The sequence below is a fragment of the Amblyomma maculatum genome, chromosome 10 (genome assembly GCF_055883805.1).
Source record: "Amblyomma maculatum isolate TAMU_Amacu chromosome 10, ASM5588380v1, whole genome shotgun sequence".
NCBI lineage: Eukaryota > Metazoa > Arthropoda > Arachnida > Ixodida > Ixodidae > Amblyomma > Amblyomma maculatum.
The window spans coordinates 27,345,568-27,367,684 of NC_139353.1; the positions used below are offsets into that span (position 1 = coordinate 27,345,568).

Here is a 22,117-nt window from a genome sequence, read left to right on the forward strand (position 1 = left end):
CTTCGTTCTTCACTAAGTGTATAATATATTATTTTATTTATTTATTTTCTCGTTTTCAATACTATCTACACTACGACGACCTTTCCCGTTCTCATGGTTCCATTTTTCATTCCTCCTAGCCCACGGGCTGTACTGACCAACGCTTTAATTGGTTTATGGCCTCACTCCCGACCACAAGACACTTAACTGCTTAGCGGTTCACAAATTCGTGATTTATAACAGCGCAGAATGTCACTGCATTTTGCGGGACTTGGCATCGGAGCTGTTTTGGTGCCCGGGGGTGTTGTCGCTGCTTATCAGTCACCAAGATCTCAATCCCCTTATACGAGCGCGCTGCGTCCCGTTTTTCTGCAGTCCCGTACTTGGCAGTGTTGGGCAGCCTAACGATGGAAGGTAGAGGGAGTTTTAATTACATATAGTCTATTGCGTACCAACTTCATATCAGCAAGGGACCAGGTATGCGCATCTGCTATCTGCACTTCATAAATTCTGAGTTGCCGCAGCTATCCAACTCACCATGGAGTGGCCGAGGTATTCGGCCGCGTTATCCGATATGTAGAGGAGCTTCCCGTTCTGCGTCATCATCATCAGGAACCCGCTCATTGCCTGCAAAGAAGGAGAGGGGGGGGGGGGGGGGGCAGAAATTTAGTGCAACGGAAAAGATCTGCAGAATGCCAGTCCTAAAATATATGTTGTGGCATCGAATATAAAAGACAACATAACTTCAACAGAGAAGAAAGGGCCACTTGTTCAAGCACGACCAGCTCGACCTGCTCAACCTTCTAAGTAGTATTCACAATGGAAGGCTGGAATTAGTCTTAAGATACTTCCAGTTGTATAGTTGAAAGTTCTGATCGGCCGAGCTTTTCTTTAGTAATTCTATGTTGAGAAAACATGAACCCGTTTACGTACGCTCCAGGCTCAATCCCAGATTTAAAATAGGTTTCATAAAATCTCTTTTGCTCATGGTCATAATTAAATATTTTGTGGCAAATCTTTGCGCCGCACTTGATCATAAATAAACTGTTTATTTTGATAACTCTCAAGGTGGCCCATTTAGGGTGTTTAAATTATACAACCCCTTTGAATTTTGCATATAAAACCCAATAAAGAACGTGTGCCACTAGTGTTATGACAAGAAATGTGAAAAAACTGCGGATCTTCTTTTTTTCTGATAACAGTCAATTCTTGCAGGCAACATTAAATATATTCAAACTCTACAGCGGTGGCTTAGTGGTTATGGAGCGCGACTGCTAATCCAATATGTATGTATGTATGTATGTATGTATGTATGTATGTATGTATGTATGTATGTATGTATGTATGTATGTATGTATGTATGTATGTATGTATGTATGTATGTATGTATGTATGTATGTATGTATGTATGTATGTATGTATGTATGTATGTATGTATGTATGTATGTATGTATGTATGTATGTATGTATGTATGTACATGCTGTTCAATCTAAGTACAAGTTAAAGAACATCACGTAATCCAAATTATTCGGCCCTCGACAAAAGAGTTCGTTCATTGCTTGGGCCGCTTTGCGACGTTAAAGCGTATAAACGAAATCACGTTAAATATATCAAACTTTAGTTCCTTACCCACGTTTTAGTAATTCTCTTATTCAAATTAGCCCCAGCTTTTTTTATCGTTTGCTTGAGATAAAATTGCAATAGCTGAGAAGAGAAATATGACAAGGAAGAAAGTGTCGATTCTGCAAAAATCAAAGCGGTGTCGCCATAATGACACATCGAAACCGTTCGAAGTGCGAAGTTTGTTGCAACATTGCCTGCGCAAATAATAAAATGTTTGCATAATTCACTGCTTTATATACTAACCTAGCATCCAGCTTGAAAAGGCATTTGATTCATTGACTGATCACTTGATTTATTATTTGGTTTGTTTGTCTATTGTCCCACGCCAAAGTGTTACCTTTAGTTATAAGGCATAACGCTCCCTCCGGACTGACCCTGATCACTTGCTAGATAACGAAATTCAGCCATCGCATCTGCAATTGTATGCGCAATATTTTGTTATGCATTCGAACGCAAAATACATGCGCTACGTTGGTCAATTGAACAACTTGTATCGTGCTTATCGCCGCCATGTGAAACAAATAGCAAATATTGAGCTCGAAGAAAGTCACTGACATGTGTGGATGCACGGTGGACCCATCGTAGCACGTAAAGAGCGGTGCGACCGCTCAGAAACCCATGCAAGCTGCCATCTGGAGAGGAACGGGTTGTCTGCCCTTGCTTTTAGAAACTCGTCAGCATTAGGTATCCGCGAAAGTTCGCATAACGTATGAAATGCAATCACTGCAGCCTTGCTATGGTAAACACTGATATACATCTGATAGCATCCGCGTTCATCGAAAAGCGATCGCTCGACACAAAGATTGCTATCGCCGCCCCGGAAAGAACTCAGGAAACCAAAAGAAACGAGACTCTTACGACAAAACAAAACACAACGACCGCTTAAGGATGCGCGGCTCGTTTATTACCGGCATTCATCCATCTCAAAACACCTCGCCGTTCACTCCCTCCCCCTCACTCCCCTTTCTACTCCCTTCCCCGCGGTCATCGCCAAGTCTCGGTGAGCGAAGCCGCGCAGCTCAAGCATGAAGCAGTTCCCTCTATCCTCCGGCGAGGCTGACTACTCGGGCGCGAGCGAAGTCCGAGGTTATTATTGGTTTCTAAATTTCGCCGCGGCGCATGCATCCACGAAGAGCGCCAGCTTCTCGGCCTGTGCGCGCTCTAAATGAGTTCCGGCAGCATAGGCGAACACGCGCTCGCCAAATGCCGTTGTTCCTCGAGCCGCAACCGGACTTGGAGAGGAATTAGTCACCCAAAAGACGATGGGCTTCTCACTAGACGAGCGCGTACGTATACGCTGCACATGAGCGAGCTTTTAGCGGGCGGGTTGCCTAAGGTGCGAGCTATGTGCTCTGCGCTCTTGCGGTAGCGCAGTCTTGATGATCCTGCGGTTTCGGAGGGGCGTGGTTGACGCTTTTTTTCTTCTCCTTGTCGGCTTTATGTTTGCTCTTAAGTGTTTTTTTTTTCCCTCTTGGTTCCCTTAGGTGGAGACTGCTGCGGCGAAGCGCAGGTATATGTGCCTGTTTGTTTCGCGCTGCGGCTAATTTTCTCGGAATCGACTAAATGAGGAAACTGCATCGCTTTATCCGGGTTAGACTTGCGGTCGGGAAATATTTTTCGAGGGCGTTCGGTTTACGCGGCTACCGGCTACAGGCGTTGTGAAATCTCTGGACCTTCTTGTTTACGGAACGTGTATGCGAGCAGGAAAAAATAAGCTCGATCGTCTTCTGTTGCTCGCTGCCATTTCTGATCATAAAAATATACCTATAGGCACAGAGTGCCTGATCAGGGGGATTCCCTTTGCGCCAGTAACGGAGATTTCTCCTCTTTGGGATTGGTGAGAGCGTAACAGCGTTGTGGTGATTGCGCCTGCTACACCGTGTTCCAGGTGATATTTTCTCAGTGTAAAAGATGTCAAACAACCTTTCAAGCGAATTTATTACACTGCTTTCTTGAGTGCAGCTGGTCAGCAGCATCGCAATGTACAGCTGATTTTAGCTCTCCCACAAAGCTAACCCCACGCGCAATGCTACACGTCATGCGTCCAGCAATCAAACACGGTCAAACCGCAAAGCCTGCCGTGTGCAGTCCTGACAGTGTAACTTTCTATAAGCATTCTGTGGGCGAAGGCACTGACAATTCACTTCGTGGAAAGACAAAAACAGCTTTGCCGAAATCTCGCAAAAATAACAAGGCGAATGATGTAATTTGCTAAGCACTCAATGCGGATTATCTGCATTGGCGAGACTAGACGCTTCCTAATCTACCGATCATTTCGCTAACTATAGCTGGTTGATTTGGAAAAATGATACGTTTCAATTTCTTTTTATTGATCCTAATCCTATCAGTAAAAGTAAAACAAGCGATGGCATGAAGTATACCGAACAGAACTTGCCCAGCACTTCGTGTAAACGGTTCGGCCTTAATGGTAACTCTAAACACAAACTGATCAACCCATCATTCATTTGTTACACTGACTGATCGTTCCCCTATGGACTTTCCCTAGCCTGTATTCGAGAGTGCCGCCATTATTCCCCCCTCGTTTTCAAGACGAAAAATAATTCCGGAAGAAGGCTGTAAGGAATGACGGATTCCTTCGGACTTGTTGGCCGCTGTTCCTATCAATGTTTCGTGCAAGAGACCGAGAGTCGGACGGTCGCGTGCGAAAACCGCCGCTCAGCGGCGCCTAGCGAGTGTCGTCGCGTGCCGTCAGGTCGTTCGTCATAAAAGTCGCCGACGGCCGATCGGCGCGAACCGGACCTCGATGAAGAGATAAGGTGGTCGCCGAGAAGAAGGATCCGCCTTGCCCTTAGGAATGCTCTCAAAACGAAAATTACCCGCGTCAGCACTGTTTGGTGACTCCGGAATGAATGCGAGCTTAACTTGTTTTAGGAGAAATTCTCAATCAGGAATGTAACGCCGACTTGGCTTTCCCCTGCAGTGTGTGTGCCTCTATTAAATATGAGGACGAACTTTATGCATCCAGCGGAAACCTAGTTAAAAAGCGGAAAAAAACTGCACTTGTCACACACAATATTATGGAGTAATCAAGAAATCTGTGCTCCAACTTTGTTCCCTTTCATATTGCTCACAACTGTACGTGTTGAAGCGTTAATTTTGAGAGCAGTGCGCCCTTCGAGAGATTCTGACCGCGAGTGATTGATTAAAAAAAACTCGACGCCCAACATGCGATAAGACACAGAAGCACACCGCACGAGCTCAAAATGGTGAGAAATGTTTTATACGGATAGCCATTCGCACACGAAGTTCACAAGACATATGAATGGTGGTACTTCGAAGGCATCTGCCGTTTCTCTCGCTAGATGTATGCACGATTTATTATTTAACTTCCGAACTTCCTTGTTTAGAAAAAAAAAATATATATATATATATATATATATATATATATATATATATATATATATATATATATATATATATATATATATTATGATACGTGACACGTAAAGAAGGGGGACTGCTCTAGATAAACAGGGAGAAAAATTACGGAGACGCTATAGTTTTCGCCTGAAGAGCACTCGCGATAACGCCTTTAACACCCTTTTTCATTTCGCGAATATTTTTTTAAATATTTTTTGCCTAAGTAGGTATTTAGAGAAGGGGAAGTATCTGTCTCCCTTTCTAGTAGAACCCTACACTTAATATTTAGATTGGTTTACAGCAAAGAAAAGGTTCAATGTCTCTCCCACTTCTCGGCCGACGCCTTAACCACGCTCGTGTGTCGACTGTTCTTCCATCCTCATCTATTTGTGAGCTTAGTATCATGTTCTAAACACTTCTGACAAAACCCGAGCCGAAACTGTGGCTTTTCGACCAACTGTTTATAAGCTGTCACGTAAACGTTTCAAGCTTCCTCTGCCCTTTGCCAGATGTATATGCCGTCAGTAGCAAATACAAACGTGTAGGTCACAAGGAATCCTCTGTTTCCTTTCCTCAAGCAAAGGCGCAATTTCTAGGCCAGGTAACGATCCCGTGGAATTTTTTGAAGCACCCAATAACAAAAATTTTCTTGTCTTGCTTCAAAGGTGCCGGCACAGAAAGATTGAAAGGAAAGCCAGCTATGAGCCATCAAAGGACGCCCACACAATGCCACCCTTCGGACTTCGTTCGCAAAGCAGTCGGGTAGGAAAGGGACAACGCGCTCAAATTTCCCCTGCAATGTTCACCGTCAAAACACAGCTTATCCACACTGATCGCACTGAGGCCTGGTCGTTAAGGACATGTGGTGCGACCAGGATATTGTTTTCTATTTATTTTTATTTCACTTTCTTCATTTCCTGGAATTTCAGTTAAGGGCCTCAGGGAGCGAATATTCCAAAAGCAGTTGAGCGGATAGGAAATGTTTTTCATTCGCATTTTCTTTCCTGCCTGTGGCTGTAAACCATATGATCTAAAGAGGCAGTAAGTAAGGTCCATGACTTCAAACGCTAAGAGAATCTCTCTTAACGCTCTTGCAGCACAGTTCGCAACATAGCCTTGGAAACTTGCAGCACAATCGCGGTGGTGAGACACGTACAGCGTGCGCGAAAATGAGGGGCAAGGTGCGGGCTGCAGGCAAGAGCACATCGTAGATTTGTTTCTTTGTATTTTTTTCCACGGTGGATACAGCTTGCTAGGACGCATCGAAGCTCTTTCCAAGCCAATGCACCGCGAGACGCATAACATAAGAAAGGACTTTTACTTTTTCGGCTTACCCGACCTCGGGCGCACCAGAGGGCGCAGGTGACGATGCGTGGTGCCAATGCACGTATATACTTCAGCTGTTTGGAGGGTACGAAAAAAAAAAGGAGGGCAAGAGGAGAGGGGGTGAAGGAGGGACGATGATGCGCTTACAACGCAATGACCGCTTCGAGCAATCGAGGATTTAAGCACCTGCTCCGGTCACCCGACACGCGCTATGACCCGCCTATAGCACCGGACGGTCATCATCTCGACCGTATGGGCGCTCGGCCGCCCTCCTCTCTGGCCATTGCGTGGCTGATGTGTCCCCGTCCCGGGCCGGACGTGCGTGGCGTTCACTTCCCCAGGGGATCTCGTTTTTACGAGGCATTAAAAAGTGACAGCGACACCACGCCGCCGTGCTTGCGATGACCCGAGTTCACTGCGCAGTACAACATTCTTCTGAGGAGACGCGAGAGATGGTGCATGTGAGGAGATGGGTGGGGAGGGGGGGGATATGGGGGAATGAATAGTGGTGCTTGTGGTCAAAGGCGGACGCATCTGGCCGGCGAAGGTGAACGCTGTGTTTAAAGGTGGATGTGGCGGCGCCTCTGTGATCTCTGCAGGCACGTCCTGGTCACGCGACATGCTGGTTCATGACGTCATCGTAGCTTTTTGTATATGTCTGTGCGAAGATGGGGAGGGGGGGGGGGGGCTGCTGCGTGGTACCGCACTGGTCCTGCCAGATATTTTTGCTGCTACAATTCACCCATCAACCCATTCTGCTTTTTGCTGTGGTCCTTGTCCAAACCACGAACACTGAAACCGCGATAAAACGCAAAGCAAAAAGCCCAGAATGGGCAACTGCGCAAATTCATCTGGCTAAGTACAAGTAAGTTTATCCGCAGTTACAACTTCCTGAGCAGCGCCATTAATGAATTCTGCATTCCTTGCCACTGGTATATGTGCACCATAAAGGCCACATGGGGTGGAGAGAGGGGGAGGGAAGCTTACATGCACGAACGAAATGGGGGCTAATAAATTATTACATAAGCACAATATAGAAACCTATAGTGGCGGTTGTATTGGTATGTATCTATGACGAGAGGATGACCCTCAGATCGTGCAAGTGCCGGAAAAAAGAATTCGACTTGTAAGCTCGCAAACCAATAACCGTGCTGCTATTACAAACACGATAAATTAGCCTTAGAACTTAACTCTTATACTCGCTCTGCAAGGTACTGTAAAGTGAGAGCGATCGCAGCAAACCTATCGCCATGCGTCTCAGTCCTACTGTGCACTCACAGGCTGCAGGTCACAAAAGAAAGCCGCCAGCCTATTTCACCCCAATCCCTCCACCACCCTCTGCATCTTTTCCTTTTTTCTTTCGATGCATCAGGTACAAATCTCCGCGAACAAAACGGACGACTATAACGACGTGAAGGCGGACGGAGCAAGCAAGCGTGGCCTTTTACACGCTTCCAGACCGCGAGACAGTTACACCTGACGGCTTGCGCCTGCACCATGCCCAGCTGGAGCGAAGATTGCGGGGAGGGTGTGTACGGAGGGGGGAGGGGGGGGTTGAATAAAGGAGCAGAGTAGCCCTACGCTGAGTGTACGGCGGCAGCAGCAGCCTCGCGGGGGAACTGCCCAGATCGTGACGAACTTCTCGCGCGATAAGAGATGACGACCGCTGGGAAAGAGAAGTGGAGTGCCCCCGCCGCCGCCGCCGGTACACCACCCTCCTGGAGCGCGGCCGGTCCGCACGAAGACCCCCATGCCGCCCCCGTACGCACAGTGCACGGCGCGCCCTATGCTGCCTTCTTGTACTCCGGGAGCCAATACCGCAGTGCGCCGGGTATATGCCTCGCCACCTACGCCCACAAACATCACCATCGCTAGCTTTTCTTTCTTTCTTTCTTACTTTTCCTTCTTCTTCTTCTTCTTCTTCTTCTTCTTCTTTCTCTTCTTCTTCTTCTTCTTCTTCTTCTTCTTCTTCTTCTTCTTCTTCTTCTTCTTCTTCTTCTTCTTCTTCTTCTTCTTCTTCTTCTTCTTTTCCTTTTTCTTTTTATTTTTCTTTTTCTTTTTCTTTTTTTTCTTCTTCTTCTTCTTCTTCTTCTTCTTCTTCTTCTTCTTCTTCTTCTTCTTCTTCTTCTTCTTCTTCTTCTTCTTCTTCTTTTCCTTTTTCTTTTTATTTTTCTTTTTCTTTTTCTTTTTCTTTTTCTTCTTCTTCTTCTTCTTCTTCTTCTTCTTCTTCTTCTTCTTCTTCTTCTTCTTCTTCTTCTTCTTCTTCTTGTTTCTCTTTTTCTTTTTCTTTTTCTACTTCTTCTTCTTCTTCGTCTTCATCTTCCTCTACTTTCCTTCTTCTTCTTCTTCTTCTTCTTCTTCTTCTTCTTCTTCTTCTTCTTCTTCTTCTTCTTCTTCTTCTTCTTCTTTTTCTTTTTCTTTTTCTTCTTCTTCTTCTTCTTCGTCTTCATCTTCCTCTACTTTCCTTCTTCTTCTTCTTCTTCTTCTTCATCTTAAAAAAGGCATCCTTTAAACAATTGCGGGGCAAGTGTCGTAAATTTCACTACATATTTGCAAACTTTCAAGAGCGTGGGAGCAAGCCCAGATAGTGGAGTTAATTGGAACATATCTGCCTCACCTGGTATTTACACCTGGTGTACTGCAGAAACTGCGAGGGACATCTTATATTAAAATGAGTTTGTGATTGTTTCGGCTGCTATCGTCAGCGGATGTCCGCAGCTTTCATCAGAAATTAGGCAACTTTTTCAGCTTCCAATCTAATCTAATCTTCCGTAGCCCTGATGTAGTGGGAAAAGAAGTTGCCTGGTGATATCCACTCTTAAAGACGCCCAGTTTCCGCTGCTGCATGCTGGGATACGTTCAGTGATAACTAAGTGGAACTGAGTATTCCTTCATTTACTAGCACTTTTGAAGTGATTCGGGGATAGAAGTGCTTGTAACTTGGCGTTACGCTCTGTGTTGTTTCGAGGCTTTAAATGCGAGAAATTAAGGTGCGCAGGCATGCGTCTAAAATGATGGAAATGTATACGCTAAGTGAATACACGCGACGTGGATATATTTGGGCTTTAAATTTAAGCTAGTTGGCTATCGTCGCACCCCTTTAAGCTGAACATATTTGGGCAATAATGCTAAGTTACTTGGTTATCATCGCACCCCTTAAGGCGCTGAGCATTATACTGGCCTCTTAGAGATTACATAGCGTGGGCGGAGCTATTCGTACTTCATCATAACGTGCCGATAATTTGGCGAAGACCGAAGGCAGCTGCAAGAAGTCCAGGAGTGAATTTTTTTTCAAAATGTTGGATTAAGGGCGCATCTCATTCTAGAAACCATAAAATAAATTCAAGTCAGCTGGAACGGCGAACCGTGTAACAGACGGACCCTTATTATTCGTACCACCAGTAGATCGTTATTTTGGGCAAATTCTGTTAGCCAAGGTGATGCTCTTAAATCTGGCTATGTTTGCGAGAATGTGTCCACAAAACGTGGAAGCAAAAAGTGGAAGCAATATGTAACGTGTGATATGACGTCCCATTAAGATGAGGCTGGTAGTCATGAATGTGTATGCATAGGGCAAGTGGTATATAAATGCCATTTCATGGTCATGTCATGCGAGTCATTACAGTTTAGTCATGATTCATATAGTCACTTGTCATGAGTAAGTAAGATCGGAGGTCCAATGCGCATAACCATAGAGTCCGTGGTTTGTGTAAGTCAAAGTCATGACTATCAAAAATACCGAGTCATGACACTCTATAGGAGCTACTAAAAGTAGCCAACACACATGATTTCGCATTTCTCCTATGCAGATCTCTGCGGTATTTCTAGTTTCCTTTTTTTTTTCCTTTTTGCAATTTCTCTTTTAATTTTAAGTTAGTTAATGAAAACCAGAAGATAAGGATATGGAGATATAAATATGAAGATATAAACCACATGAGGTAGTAACCATTGTAAATGAGGCAGGAATCGCATATGTCTCGGGTGTTGTCGATATAGTGGGACGGCGTGCAATATACAGTGTACTAAAGCGCCCATTTTCTGAACGCACCGCTCGCGTCCCCGGGCATCTTTCCCACAATGCACCGCAAATCACCGCACAGCGCTCCACGCAGACGGATCGAGCGTTCACTTCACTCTCGCCACAAGAATGGCCACTTACACGCATTCCACAGCGGCTGTGCGCCAGCAGATTTCCGAGATGCAGAGCGCCCTTCCCCCACACTTCCCTTCCCCAATAGCATCGCCGCGCTATTACTCCAGCCCGCACAGCAGTCTATGCATGCACGCACGAGTGTATAGCGGACAGCATTTTGTTGTCCGGGGCTCTATCAACGGACGTATATACGCTTTGTACCTGGTGTGGCCAGGGGGAGATTTTTCTCCTTCATTTCTTCGGTGCTCGCATCGAAGAGGGCAGTCGCTGTGCTATGGGCTACGCCACGGCGGTCGTTGTCTTTGTGCTGGCTCGTTGCATAGCAGCGTAATGCCTACGCCTCGAGGCCAGCCCCCTTATCGCGACCTTCTTGGGCCAGATCGAGCCGGGGGGAGCGTGACCATAAGATCCTGGTACGGTACCGCCGCTGCAGGCGTGCAGGATGCACATCCTGGTCTGCTTCTGGAAGCGCTCATTGGTCGGATCTCCTGCTCTGACGTAGGTTATAAGCGACAGGAGGGGCGGGGTATTGGCGGCGCGGCATACGTGTAACTTCGTACCCCTTGACGGCTGCAGATGGATCATACTTGAAGTGCCCGCGCAGTCTCCGCATAGAATCGAACATATATGTTTTCTGCATTGGCGAGCCCCGCCGATTTCATTTTATAGAACGTTATTCCAACGGTTCAGATTATTTTTTTTTTTCAAGCAGGGCTGTTTTTTCCATGCCCTTTGCAAACGAGAGGGGAAAATCCCAAGAACAGAAGGGCAGGCAGGTTAAATGTGCGATGCCCAGTAGGCTACATTACACGCGGAGAGGGGAGCAAAGGGAGAAAAGGGAAAGAAAAGGCGGCAATGAAATGAGTTTTATTGCGTAAGCAATACTACTCCAGGTCTCAGCCCCTTCGCGTAGCCGCGGCCGGTAGCCACAGTACGCCTTAGATGGAGCAGCGCCGCTGCCGTCGCCATGGCAACAGGAGAGGCTACCGCTGAGCTCCCAGCTCAAGTCGTCGCGTGGCCGCGGCCGGTAGCCACGATGCGCCGTAGATGGAGCGGTGCCGCTGCTGAGTGGGGGCGCTGCCGTCGCCATGAGCGGTGCAAAAGAAGAAGAAGAAGTAAAAGAGAGAGAAGAAGAAAAAGAAAGAGCGAAACAAAATAGAGAAAGAAGAAGAAAAAGAAGCTACGTCGGCTTTGCTTACGCAACCTACAGGGTTTAACTAAAGCTAAACCCTAGCAATTTTTTATCGCGTCCATCGGCATCTACAAAAGTCTTTTTGTTCGAGAAAACTATAAGGTAGGGAATACGGCCGCTGGAGGCAGCAAATAATGCTCGATGTGATTTTGCATGCCGTTCAAGAACTTTGTGAGCGCTGCACACAATTTTGCTTTTGCTACGCTTCATATATACTGCCCAATATTTGACGGTAACAATTTTTTCCGCGCATAATAACGTACCGACAAAGCCTTCTTGATCTCTCAGTTGCAAGTGGAATACTTCACCTTTTTGCAGTATCAAGAACGCGTATCCTATGACGCCGAGAAGTTGCTTTTGGACAAGCCAGTAGGAAGGGAAAAACACATTCAAAACTGAACCCACTTTCTTCGCATTTCCTTGTTCCATCTATTTTTATGTATACTATCTTGTAACCATCCTGCAATGGCATCGACGTCAACAGCGTTAAAAAACCTAAGTAACTGAATAAAAACTCCGATGAAAATAATCGATATTACGAAGGTTGGAGCGAACGGTGTACGTTAGGGGCCATTCAAGTAAGACAACATTTTGCAAAGTCTCACTAGATATCATATTTACGAGGTACAGGTGCCTTCTTTCATAACTGTGTTACTACAGAAGTGGTCAGCGTCCATCGAAGCACAAATATTACACTGACGACATTTCGAAGCCGTCTATTTGCAAATATGTGCTAGTTGTGTACAGCACTGAAGAGTACAGAGTCGATTACTGTCGTCTGCAGCGTTCGACTCATGCAGTGCAGAAGAAATGAAGTGAAATTATGAAGCACGTACTGAATTTTACTGGTAATACGCGCCTTCGAGCGCAGTAGCAAAATGGCGCGAACCGCACAGACACAAGCTCGCTGTCCACAACAAAGCAGCAGTGTTAAGATTTGATCTAATTTGCTGAGCATCAGACACCTCATAAGCACTCTAGACAAGTGGGATCGACTCCGTATGTTTATGTCGTCAGAGTCATAAACGCCCCAAACAAATTCCAGAAAGACTACTACTCTCAATCTTCAATCCTCCGTCACCTGAAAACACCCTCTAATCATATCACTATATGAAAAACGCAACCTTCTAATGTCAACGATTCTTTTTCAGTACCAACTACTTTCTGGTTCCTCTGCCATCATCATACATAAAAGAAGATACCACAGATGCTTCGTGTCCCTTTCAAGTCCGTGTTGTACTCTTCACTTCATTTAAGTTATTACTGCATATCCCGCTGCAGTCAACCTGTGTCTACTTGTTCCCCTTACCACAATATTATTCATGAATCATGAGTGGTTGTGCCCACCTCTGTCTAACTTCCCCGTGGCATATCTCTCTCTCCTTCCACTTTCTATCCCAACTTCCTTCCCCCTAGCGGCTTCGTTTAGGTGTCCCATATGAAGAGTGACAGATACTGCGACTTATCTTTCCTGTATTTCAAAATTATGAAATTTGAACCGCGGAGTGAAGGTGGTGTCAATGGAACAAGTTTTTTCGTTGTCCTTCAAGCTGCCCGTGCACCGTATGTATGCATATGCATATGTCGTGAATATATAAGAACCACAATATTCGTATGTGGCATGCACAGTGCGTCAGCACGGACGGTTCATCCGTCTCGTCCATTCCAAGCAACAGCCTGCAGGTCCCTTGATCCTAACCAGAATAGAAGGCATGCCCACCACATCCGCGGTTTCTGGAAACGGTGCACCTGACTGTGATTGAACCCTGACTAAATGTGCCTCAGTGAGATCAAGGTCCTCCCCTGTCATGCAGCGTAATTCACGTGTTCTATCCTGCTACGCTTATAGCGGTGGGGAGCACCCGCCCTCTTTACCCTCTTTCATCCGGGCAACCTTGGTTGGCGCAGAGCACCGCCTAATGCCGTAATGAACAGCGCGCGACGATTAGCGGAGATCAACGACGCGGAGATAATGACGCAGGCAGCCGCGGCATATCAAAAAACGCCGCCGCCTTCTCCTTCTCCTCTTCGCGTGAATTACGCGAGCGTCCGGATGAGGCTGAGAAAGGAACAGCACAACAAAATGGCGAAGCTGGTTGCGCGCCATTGGTGGCGTGCAGACGATGCGTACATGTACGTTACGCACGCACGCACAAGGGCAGCGCCGATAACCACGCCTCGCGGAGACCAGTCCGCGCATGCGCAGACGACGTGAAAGGGGAAATAATAGAGAGAAAGCAGACGAGACATACGGATGCTAAGGCACATATGAAGCGATGCAGACGAAAGAAATAAAGCATTATGGGATACAGCAGATGAGAAGTGAGAAAAAAATACAAACAGGGATAGGACGAGACTTGTGCGTGAATGCGTAACGACAGAGCTACGTAACTGCCGCGACGAAGCGGGCGGCAAAGAAAGGACGAAAGGCAAGGAAAGCAAAACCGAAACCAATCGCAAAGAAGGGGGAGATGTAAGCCGCGCTGGGAGGGGAAGGCCTCCACCCGCCCGCCATGTTGTGCCGGACGAGGGGGCCACTGCTCCGTGTCAAAGGTTAATGCGAGCAGCAACGCTCGCGGGACCCCATCAGAGGTCAGAGGTCGCCCCCGGAGAACCCTCAGCTCTGTTTTGGCATGGCCCCTTACACGAAGTTTTGGGCGGCTGATAAGAATTACCTGGGCCGGTGTAGATGGTGGCTGCGGGCAAAGATGCTGAAGATGCAAGCCGCGGAAGAGTGCCGGGGAAAGACAAACTCTAAACATGAAGAGAGTTGGCAGAAGGGAAAAAAAGAAAAGAAACAAAAAGAAGACCTCCATCGCACCATCCGGGTAGCTCGCTCAGTCCAAACTGTGGGAAGAACCCGTATCGATGTCTGAAGAGAATTACTTTTTTTATAGAGCTCCGCGGTTTTGCCTCCTACTTGCTTGTTTGTTTTCAGACAGGCTGTGAGTTGATCCACAGAGGGCTGTGCGCGAAGACTCCGAGCTTGTAAGCCGTAATTTGGCCACAATTTAGGTGCACTTGAACACCGAAGGGCGCTCAAATTTTCAGGGCATACTGTTAGTTGCGGTCAAGCACCAGCGGTCAGCGGTCTCCCCGCCCCTTCACCCCAACCCCGTCCGCCCCCTTCTTTTCCATCACTCAGCAGCGAAGAAGCAAAATGAACGGCCGATACAGCTATCACGCCATCAAAGCCAACAGTGTTATCTATCTATAAGGTAATGCACAACGAAAGATGAGGCGGCTTCGCTTTAAACCTCCAAAGTTCGAGCGAGTAAGCATACAGCTGCCCGATGTGAGCACCACCTCGATTTTTTATGTATAGTGGCGCCACCTATATAGTGACGGCAAAGACGAGCAGTGTTGATCGCTCTAGAAGACAAACGAGCGCTTCGTTGGCATGAAGGCATGCCGTTGAGGACGACGGGCACATGGCTAATAGCGTCGATGGGTGCGACGCACAATGTCTCTAGTATGCACGCATGTTGCAGGCAGTATTATCTGTCTGTAAAAGCACATATGCGGGCAAGGAAAATTTTTGTCTGCGATCCTGATGGACTACTGCACGCCACACTGAACTCTGTACTTGAATGCCTCCTTGCTGTGGAGGGTCCGTGCCTAGCAGCGTGAAAAAGGGCACGCCTATTGTCTGGCATGTGGTTTTTGGGTGCGATGAATTTAAACCACGACAATAAACATGTGCAACTGTAGTCAATTCGATAAAAAGGGGACCTTCAGTGGGTCTTCAGCTGCCGTAACTGTTCCATTCGGGCGCCGTTTTAACTTGGATCACGTGTAACCTCATCAGTTCTTGCATATATGCTTCCTTTCTGCTGAGGCGACAGGGGAAAACACATTGAAAGCTGTTTCGCTAATGCATACCAGTTTCGCGACCCATTCGTCTCTTCGCTGTTTTTCAGATCGCGGAGTTGATGCTCACAGTGAGCCAAATAACCTATATCTTTGGCCTCACGTTTGGTGAAGTGAAACCACAGGAATCATGTTTCGAAAAGAGTGCTGCCTTCTGGTGCTGATTTGTAGCACTGCAATCATAGACAGATATCTTTGACAAATAGCATATTTACATGAATGACTGACAATGAAAACCTTCGATGGAGCGATGAGAAAAACTTTAGTGACGACAGCTATCGCATAGAAGGTGCACCGAAACGACTAACACTTGTCGATTGATTGATTGATTGATTGATTGATTGATTGATTGATTGATTGATTGATTGATTGATTTATTGATTGATTGATTGATTGATTGATTGATTGATTGATTGATTGATTGATTGATTGATTGATTGAAAACTTTACTGCTAACACTTGTCGAGAAAGGTCGCCGCAGACGCAAAGTTCACGCACCCATAACGTCAGCATTTCACTCAGCTTAGTTCGGTGATTTCGTACAGCATTCTTCAGCTCTATTGCGATTCAGCAAACTTTGTCATCAGTTGGAACATTAGTGATTAGTGATCGAAGGACGTTCGACTTACCTTAGAGAATCCGAAATGCATGAGGGGAACCTCAGGCAGAACGTCGTGTTTCCGGAATACTGAAACGAAACGAGAACGTGCAACTGATCAACTTAAATGTTAAATAATCGCTGACGCTTCTTCGCATTTCAAGAGCATATAGCACTGTAACAGGCCAATAGTTGCCAGTTGTACTCAGTACACGTAGTACTCTGACAGTGGTTTTGTTGCTTTTTAACATTAAGTGAAACGTCCCAAACTTGCGTTTTCTCCATAATTCGCTTCCTTCTTCCTTACTTCTCACTGCAGCAGTTTGGAACACTTGCTGATATGAAATCTAGTGTTTTCAAGGAAGGAGCAACCAGGGTTGCCCAGTCTGAGCGGTTGGGAAAAGACGGTACCCACATTAATTGCACCTGTATGGACCACCTGCGCCTAATCGGTCAAACTGCCGCCTTTCTTCATCTCAAGCCTCCAAATGGAGCCGGAACCATACACTTGTAGAAAGTCAGTGCACTCCCTCAGCTTACTTTTTCTTTTTAATTTTGTCATGTAATTTTACCAACCAGTCGAGACGTTCAACAACGATGCAGACCAGTGTTTGCATTGCGCGTAGCATGAGCAAATCTTGGACAAAAATAAAAAAAGGATATCGAGCAGCATACGATAATACGCCCCACAATTCCTGCCGACCGCAAAGCAACGCCCACAACCGAATCGTTCAAAAGGCGAGGCCGGGCCACGGTGGGCGGGGCGACACTCTTCGATCGCGAACACCTTTGCGAAAATAACGAAGCGAAACGTAGCGGTATGCACTGCAGTGATGTGGAAGAAGGAATAAAAAGCAGCTACGCGGCAATCTCCATTCAGCGCCCAGGAATAAAAACGCGGGGTCACTCTCCTTATAGAAGAGCCCTTTCCCATACCGATTTCTCCTCCGTACAACTGGCACGGCGGACGCAAGGAAAACGCACGCGGCGAAATCAAGAAAAACGCGCCCGGTAGCCTTCCTGAATTTCACTCGTCCGGCAATGTTGTCACATTGTTTAATTGTCGCAAGCAACATCTGTCTTCAGCCTAGGTTTGCATAAGAGAGATCTTGATGCACGTGTCGCCACGCAAGCATTTCACACCGCCGAGTACGTCATCACTGCCCGATACCAAAAGTATACAGTTCGATTCCTCCTCAGCTTTTTTTTAAAAAGCTAAATAAAACAATTTTATTTTTATTTAGAAATATCACGGCACAGCAACAAAATAAACAAGCTTCAACACAAGTTTTGTGAACGCACCGCAAGTAGCGGTTGCTATTCCTCACGATTCACAGGCATACATTCCCCAGTGTATCGCATTCGCCTACACATGCGGAAAATTTCTCCTTCGCCTTTCCGTTCACTTGCGATTGGCTTAAGCTTCCACGCTTGTGTACTCTGTGGTGTAGATCGATAATGATGATGGTGGTGATGATGTAATCCTTCATTTAGACAGTAAGAAACCTGCCCTAGATGCACTGAGCCCTCAGCACAGGGCTCATCCTTTTTTGCTCCATGTTTTAAAGCCGCAGAACCCCAAATGGCCACTTGGGCTAAGTGTTCAGTCATTCCGCGTGTCTAAAACCTGGTAAGGCGTCTGCCGCTGCCGTTTTCCCAACTGTATGAATAACGTTGTCTACCTGTATTCGCTGGCCATTTTCTTTTCCTCATTGGAGCCAGTAGTTTTCACGTGCCAGAACGCATTTCATTATCTCTCCTTCCTTCTTATCCCTTCGCTCTCTTTCCCAAAAGTACGGTCGCTATACCTTTTCCGTTCATCTGTTCCTCTCTCTTCCTGGGGCGCCATTAATAAGTATCTATATAAAGTCACAAGTTAAAGCCGAACGAGTGCCAGTACGAGGTGTTGATAATTCTGCAGCGGAGGATGTCAACAGCGCTACACGAACACTTTCCAGGGCAAGTTTGGATAAGATAAGATAAACTTTAGGCAAGGCAGCCTTTTAAAGACACACACACAACACGCACACACACACCAATATATAAGTGCATTGCTATACCTCCTGGCATGAATCGTAAGCATCGCCTCTACGCTTGTATACAGGAAAGCCATCGGATATGTCAGGGCGTAGCCAGGGGGGAAGGGGGTGGGGGGAGGGTGTTGGTGCCAGAACAACCCCATAAATGTTTCGCGATCTGAATCCTCCCCTTGTTCTCGGCTTTTTTCTTTTTGCCATCGTTTTTTCCACCAGTGGTGCATAACCACTTCCGAAAGCCACACCACTGCACAGTATGCTATCGATATTGAAAGGAAACAAAAAAAAAAAAGAAAAAAGGCACTATACATTAACTTCTCGCCATCACCAAGAGTTGAGTGAAAAAAAGAACTTCAAAAAGAATCTCTTCACTCGCAGTGTGTAAAGACTTTTATAAAATCTCCAATACTCGACTCACTCCACCTCACATCCGTGCCACCATATCGCGGGAGTCCACAGATATCTTCTCCACACGTATAGGCCGTTCCCGCGTATCCGAGTGTATCCTTACAAACAAGTACACAACCGGGCTATGTATTCTCATGGCGCCGGTCGATCGCATGCCACCGGACAGCGGCGGCGGCGAACACGGCAATGATTGTGGTCCAGGTACAGTGGTAGCCCTCAGGCCGGGTCAGCCCCCTTGCGAGGTCGCCACAGCCGGAACTCCGCAGGGCAATGTAGGCTCTCCTAGCGTTACCTAGCTACCTTTTTTGTTGTTGTTTTTTGCCTCGTGTACAAATCCTCCCCCCCCCCCCCCCCCCTCTTTTTGCACGCCTATCTCTATCATCTTCCTTCTTTACTTCATGCCCATGCCATCGCCACCAAGTACTCCGAGGTACCCGCATGTGCCCTGGGGCGGTAGGCGCCTAATTAAATAACGCTGCTCCTCCGACGCCGCCACCACGAATATTGACGACTCGCACCACAGCCTGATTCTTCCTACTGGTTAGTCTCAGTCTTCGTACGCTCTCTCTACCATAAATGCACTGGTATACGATGGGAAATAACAAGAAGAATAAGATTGGGATGGAGCGCATTTGGCAAGCACTCGCAGGTTATGACTAGCAGCTTACCGGTGTCGCTCAAGAGGAAAGTATACAACAGTTGCATCTTGCCTGTACTCACCTATGGGGCGGAAACGTGGAGGCTAACCAAGAGAGTTCTACTTAAGTTGGGGACAACCCAGAGGGCTATGGAACGAAAAATGGTAGGGGTAACATTAAGAGATAGAAAACGTGCAGAGTGGGTCAGAGAAATAACTCAAGTTACCAACATTCTAGTGGAAACTAAGAAGAAATGGACATGGGCAGGACATGTAGTGCGAAGAGAGGATAACCGATGGTCGCTGAGGGTAACAAACTGGATTCCAAGGGAAGGAAAGCGTAGCAGGGGGCGGCAGAAAGTTAGGTGGGCGGATGAGATTAAGAAGTTCGCAGGGGTCAAGTGGATGCAGCTAGCACAGAACCGGGCTAAGTGGAGAAATATAGGAGAGGCCTTCGCCCTGCAGTGGGTATAATCAGGCTGATGATGATGATGATACGATGGTAGTGAACGCGAAATACATTCAGACAAGAATAAAGGCGCGACTCAAATATAGCTATAACGTGGCTCGCATGGGACTGCAGTTTGCGACCGGCAGGTCAATCGTACGTTCTAAGCGATTTTTCCTTTTTTCGGGAGTAATGATGGCCGTTTGCTAAGAGAAGGCGACGTTCCATCGTCGAAACGCAAACTTCCGGACATGGTCCGTCGTACTCCCATTAGTAAGAAGTGCAGGAACCGGACCTATACGATATCCTTGAGTGCGCCGATACCACCAGCTATAAGCCTCTCTCAAATCTTCGTTAATGTATCTGCAATGTAGATAATGGTTACACCTGCTCATCAACAACAGATAGAACGAAAATATCCCTTTCTTTTCGTCTTCTATAGAACTCTGAGGAGAATATAGTATCGGGGTACCCGAACAGGTGAAAATGTTCTCAAGCATCTGAATATCGCGGCGTACCTACCAACTACTGGCGTTTTAAATGTGTGCATCTGAAGCGTAGTATCTTTGCACTGGTGTCGTCGAAAAGATGCACCATATGGGTGTCTTTAGCGACATTAGTATTAACAGGCGTCGACCGAATGGCGAATTCTTTCCTGTTGACGCTCGCTTCAAAAGGAAAACATTCAGGCCCTCTTTTACCCTTTGAAAGCAAAAGCAAAACATAAATAAAAAGCTGGAAATCCGCGTACTTGACTTGTAATAGCCTTCGTCCCATACGGTTTCATATGCCCGGAAAGACGTAACGTGCATAAACGTGAAACAAAATTGCCAAAGTAATTGGTCATAAATATGATGGGACATGACTTCCACCTTCTTTTTCTCTTCCTCGTTGGCTAAGCCTAAAGCCGTAAAATCGCAGAGACGTGCTTGTGGGCATCTTTTTGTGTTATCGTCTTACTTGTTTGCCAAGTGTTGCGCAAAGCATTCCTTTTTCTTCCCATAAGCGTTTCCTGCGAACGGAAGCAGCAGAAGCTCATCCATCACCGCTAAGCGGAAACGCCTGAAAAATATAGTTTTGAAACTAAATAATAATTGCAATAATAATTACAACAATAATAATAATAATAATAATAATAATAATAATAATAATAATAATAATAATAATAATAATAATAATAATAAAAGGAGCTACCGTATGAGATAGGAGGGACGCTTTAAAATAATCAAGCACTCTGGTTATCTGACTTATACCACCTGTACTGAAACGTTACACTGCAATTACAAGCTGCGTTGTAATATAGAGGAACTATATGTGGGTGGTAAGCTTGTGTATTATGGAACAGGTCCAACACGCGAGCAAAAGCTCACGCGAAAAACTCGTCCGCTGTTTAACGAGGAAAGACGGCAGACTCCTAACGCTCAACTTAGCACTAGAGTCTTTCAATGCGGTGAAGAACTCTGCAAGTGCTAGAAATAAAACAAGCAGCTCAGTCTGTCGTTTCGTCTTCACGCTCGGCGGGGACGTAGAGTGAATGCTCGCGTGCCCCACTGAGCAGACGTACGCTGTCGACAGGCATTGATTCGAAAAACGGATTGCTCGCGCTCCGCACGCTCCGTGGCGCCGCCCTGCGTCAAAAACAAGAAACACTTAGACAAAAAGAGAGAGAGAGAGAGAGAGAGAGAGAGAGAGAGACGGCAGTGACGCACGCGAGTGTAAGGGAGCGGGGGGGGGGGGGGGGGTGCTGGATGTAAAACAAACCGCGTTTTATCCTAAGTACATATGCGTGCGAGCATTCGAGCATGGACGCCACGGCTTACTTGCCCTAACAGGAGCACAGCTATATTTATGTTTAGTCCCTGTTTTGAATCCGGTATCTGCCTGAATAAAAAAAAAAAGAAAAAAACAGGCGGCAAAGAACAAAGAATGCACCGTGCAGAATGAAAGAGACAGCTCGGAAACAAGAAACACTCAGTTCGTCGAGTTTCGCGCGCTTTAAAGATCCCCTTTCTCCGTGGCCTCCGTGCACATCGTGTATTTTACTTATTTATGCTTCCAATCCGCGCTTACAGTCAGTGGGAGGGCAAGTCGGCCGCGCGCGCAAACACAGGGACCCGCTGATTGAAGGTTACGAAACAACTGCGGCGGCGGCCGGCAGGGACATCGGCGACAGCAGGAATCACCAAGAACAGACGATGCCGCTGCCTGGCGGCGTAGACGACGCCGTGGCTCCGTGGCGCCGCCGTCGTCTCCGCTCCGCGGCGGTGACGTCGTGTCTCGCGGTTCCTCGTCGTTTCAGGCAAACAGCCGCTTCTCTACGGGGCCACCTCCTGAACCTGAACCAAACCCTCAAGGCAGCAAGGGCGAAACACTACGAGCGAATACATGGAGCCGGATTTATGGTCGCGCCATTTTAACTAGGGTCCCCCATGCTCCTCTTGTCCACCGGGGGCGTATTACAAAGG

At 46.7% G+C, this 22,117-nt stretch overlaps 1 protein-coding gene across 1 annotated transcript in view; it reads right to left on the reverse strand.

Annotated features, from left to right (window-relative positions):
- Positions 1 to 22,117, reverse strand: part of LOC146175958 (uncharacterized) — a 128,769-nt gene that overhangs the window by 32,930 nt on the left and 73,722 nt on the right. Inside the window, exons 3-4 of the mRNA XM_084581225.1 lie at positions 16,155 to 16,213; positions 517 to 606 (exon numbers count right to left, since the gene is read on the reverse strand). Of these exons, the coding sequence (XP_084437351.1) occupies positions 517 to 606; positions 16,155 to 16,213 (149 nt within the window). The remainder of the gene's footprint in view (positions 1 to 516; positions 607 to 16,154; positions 16,214 to 22,117) is intronic.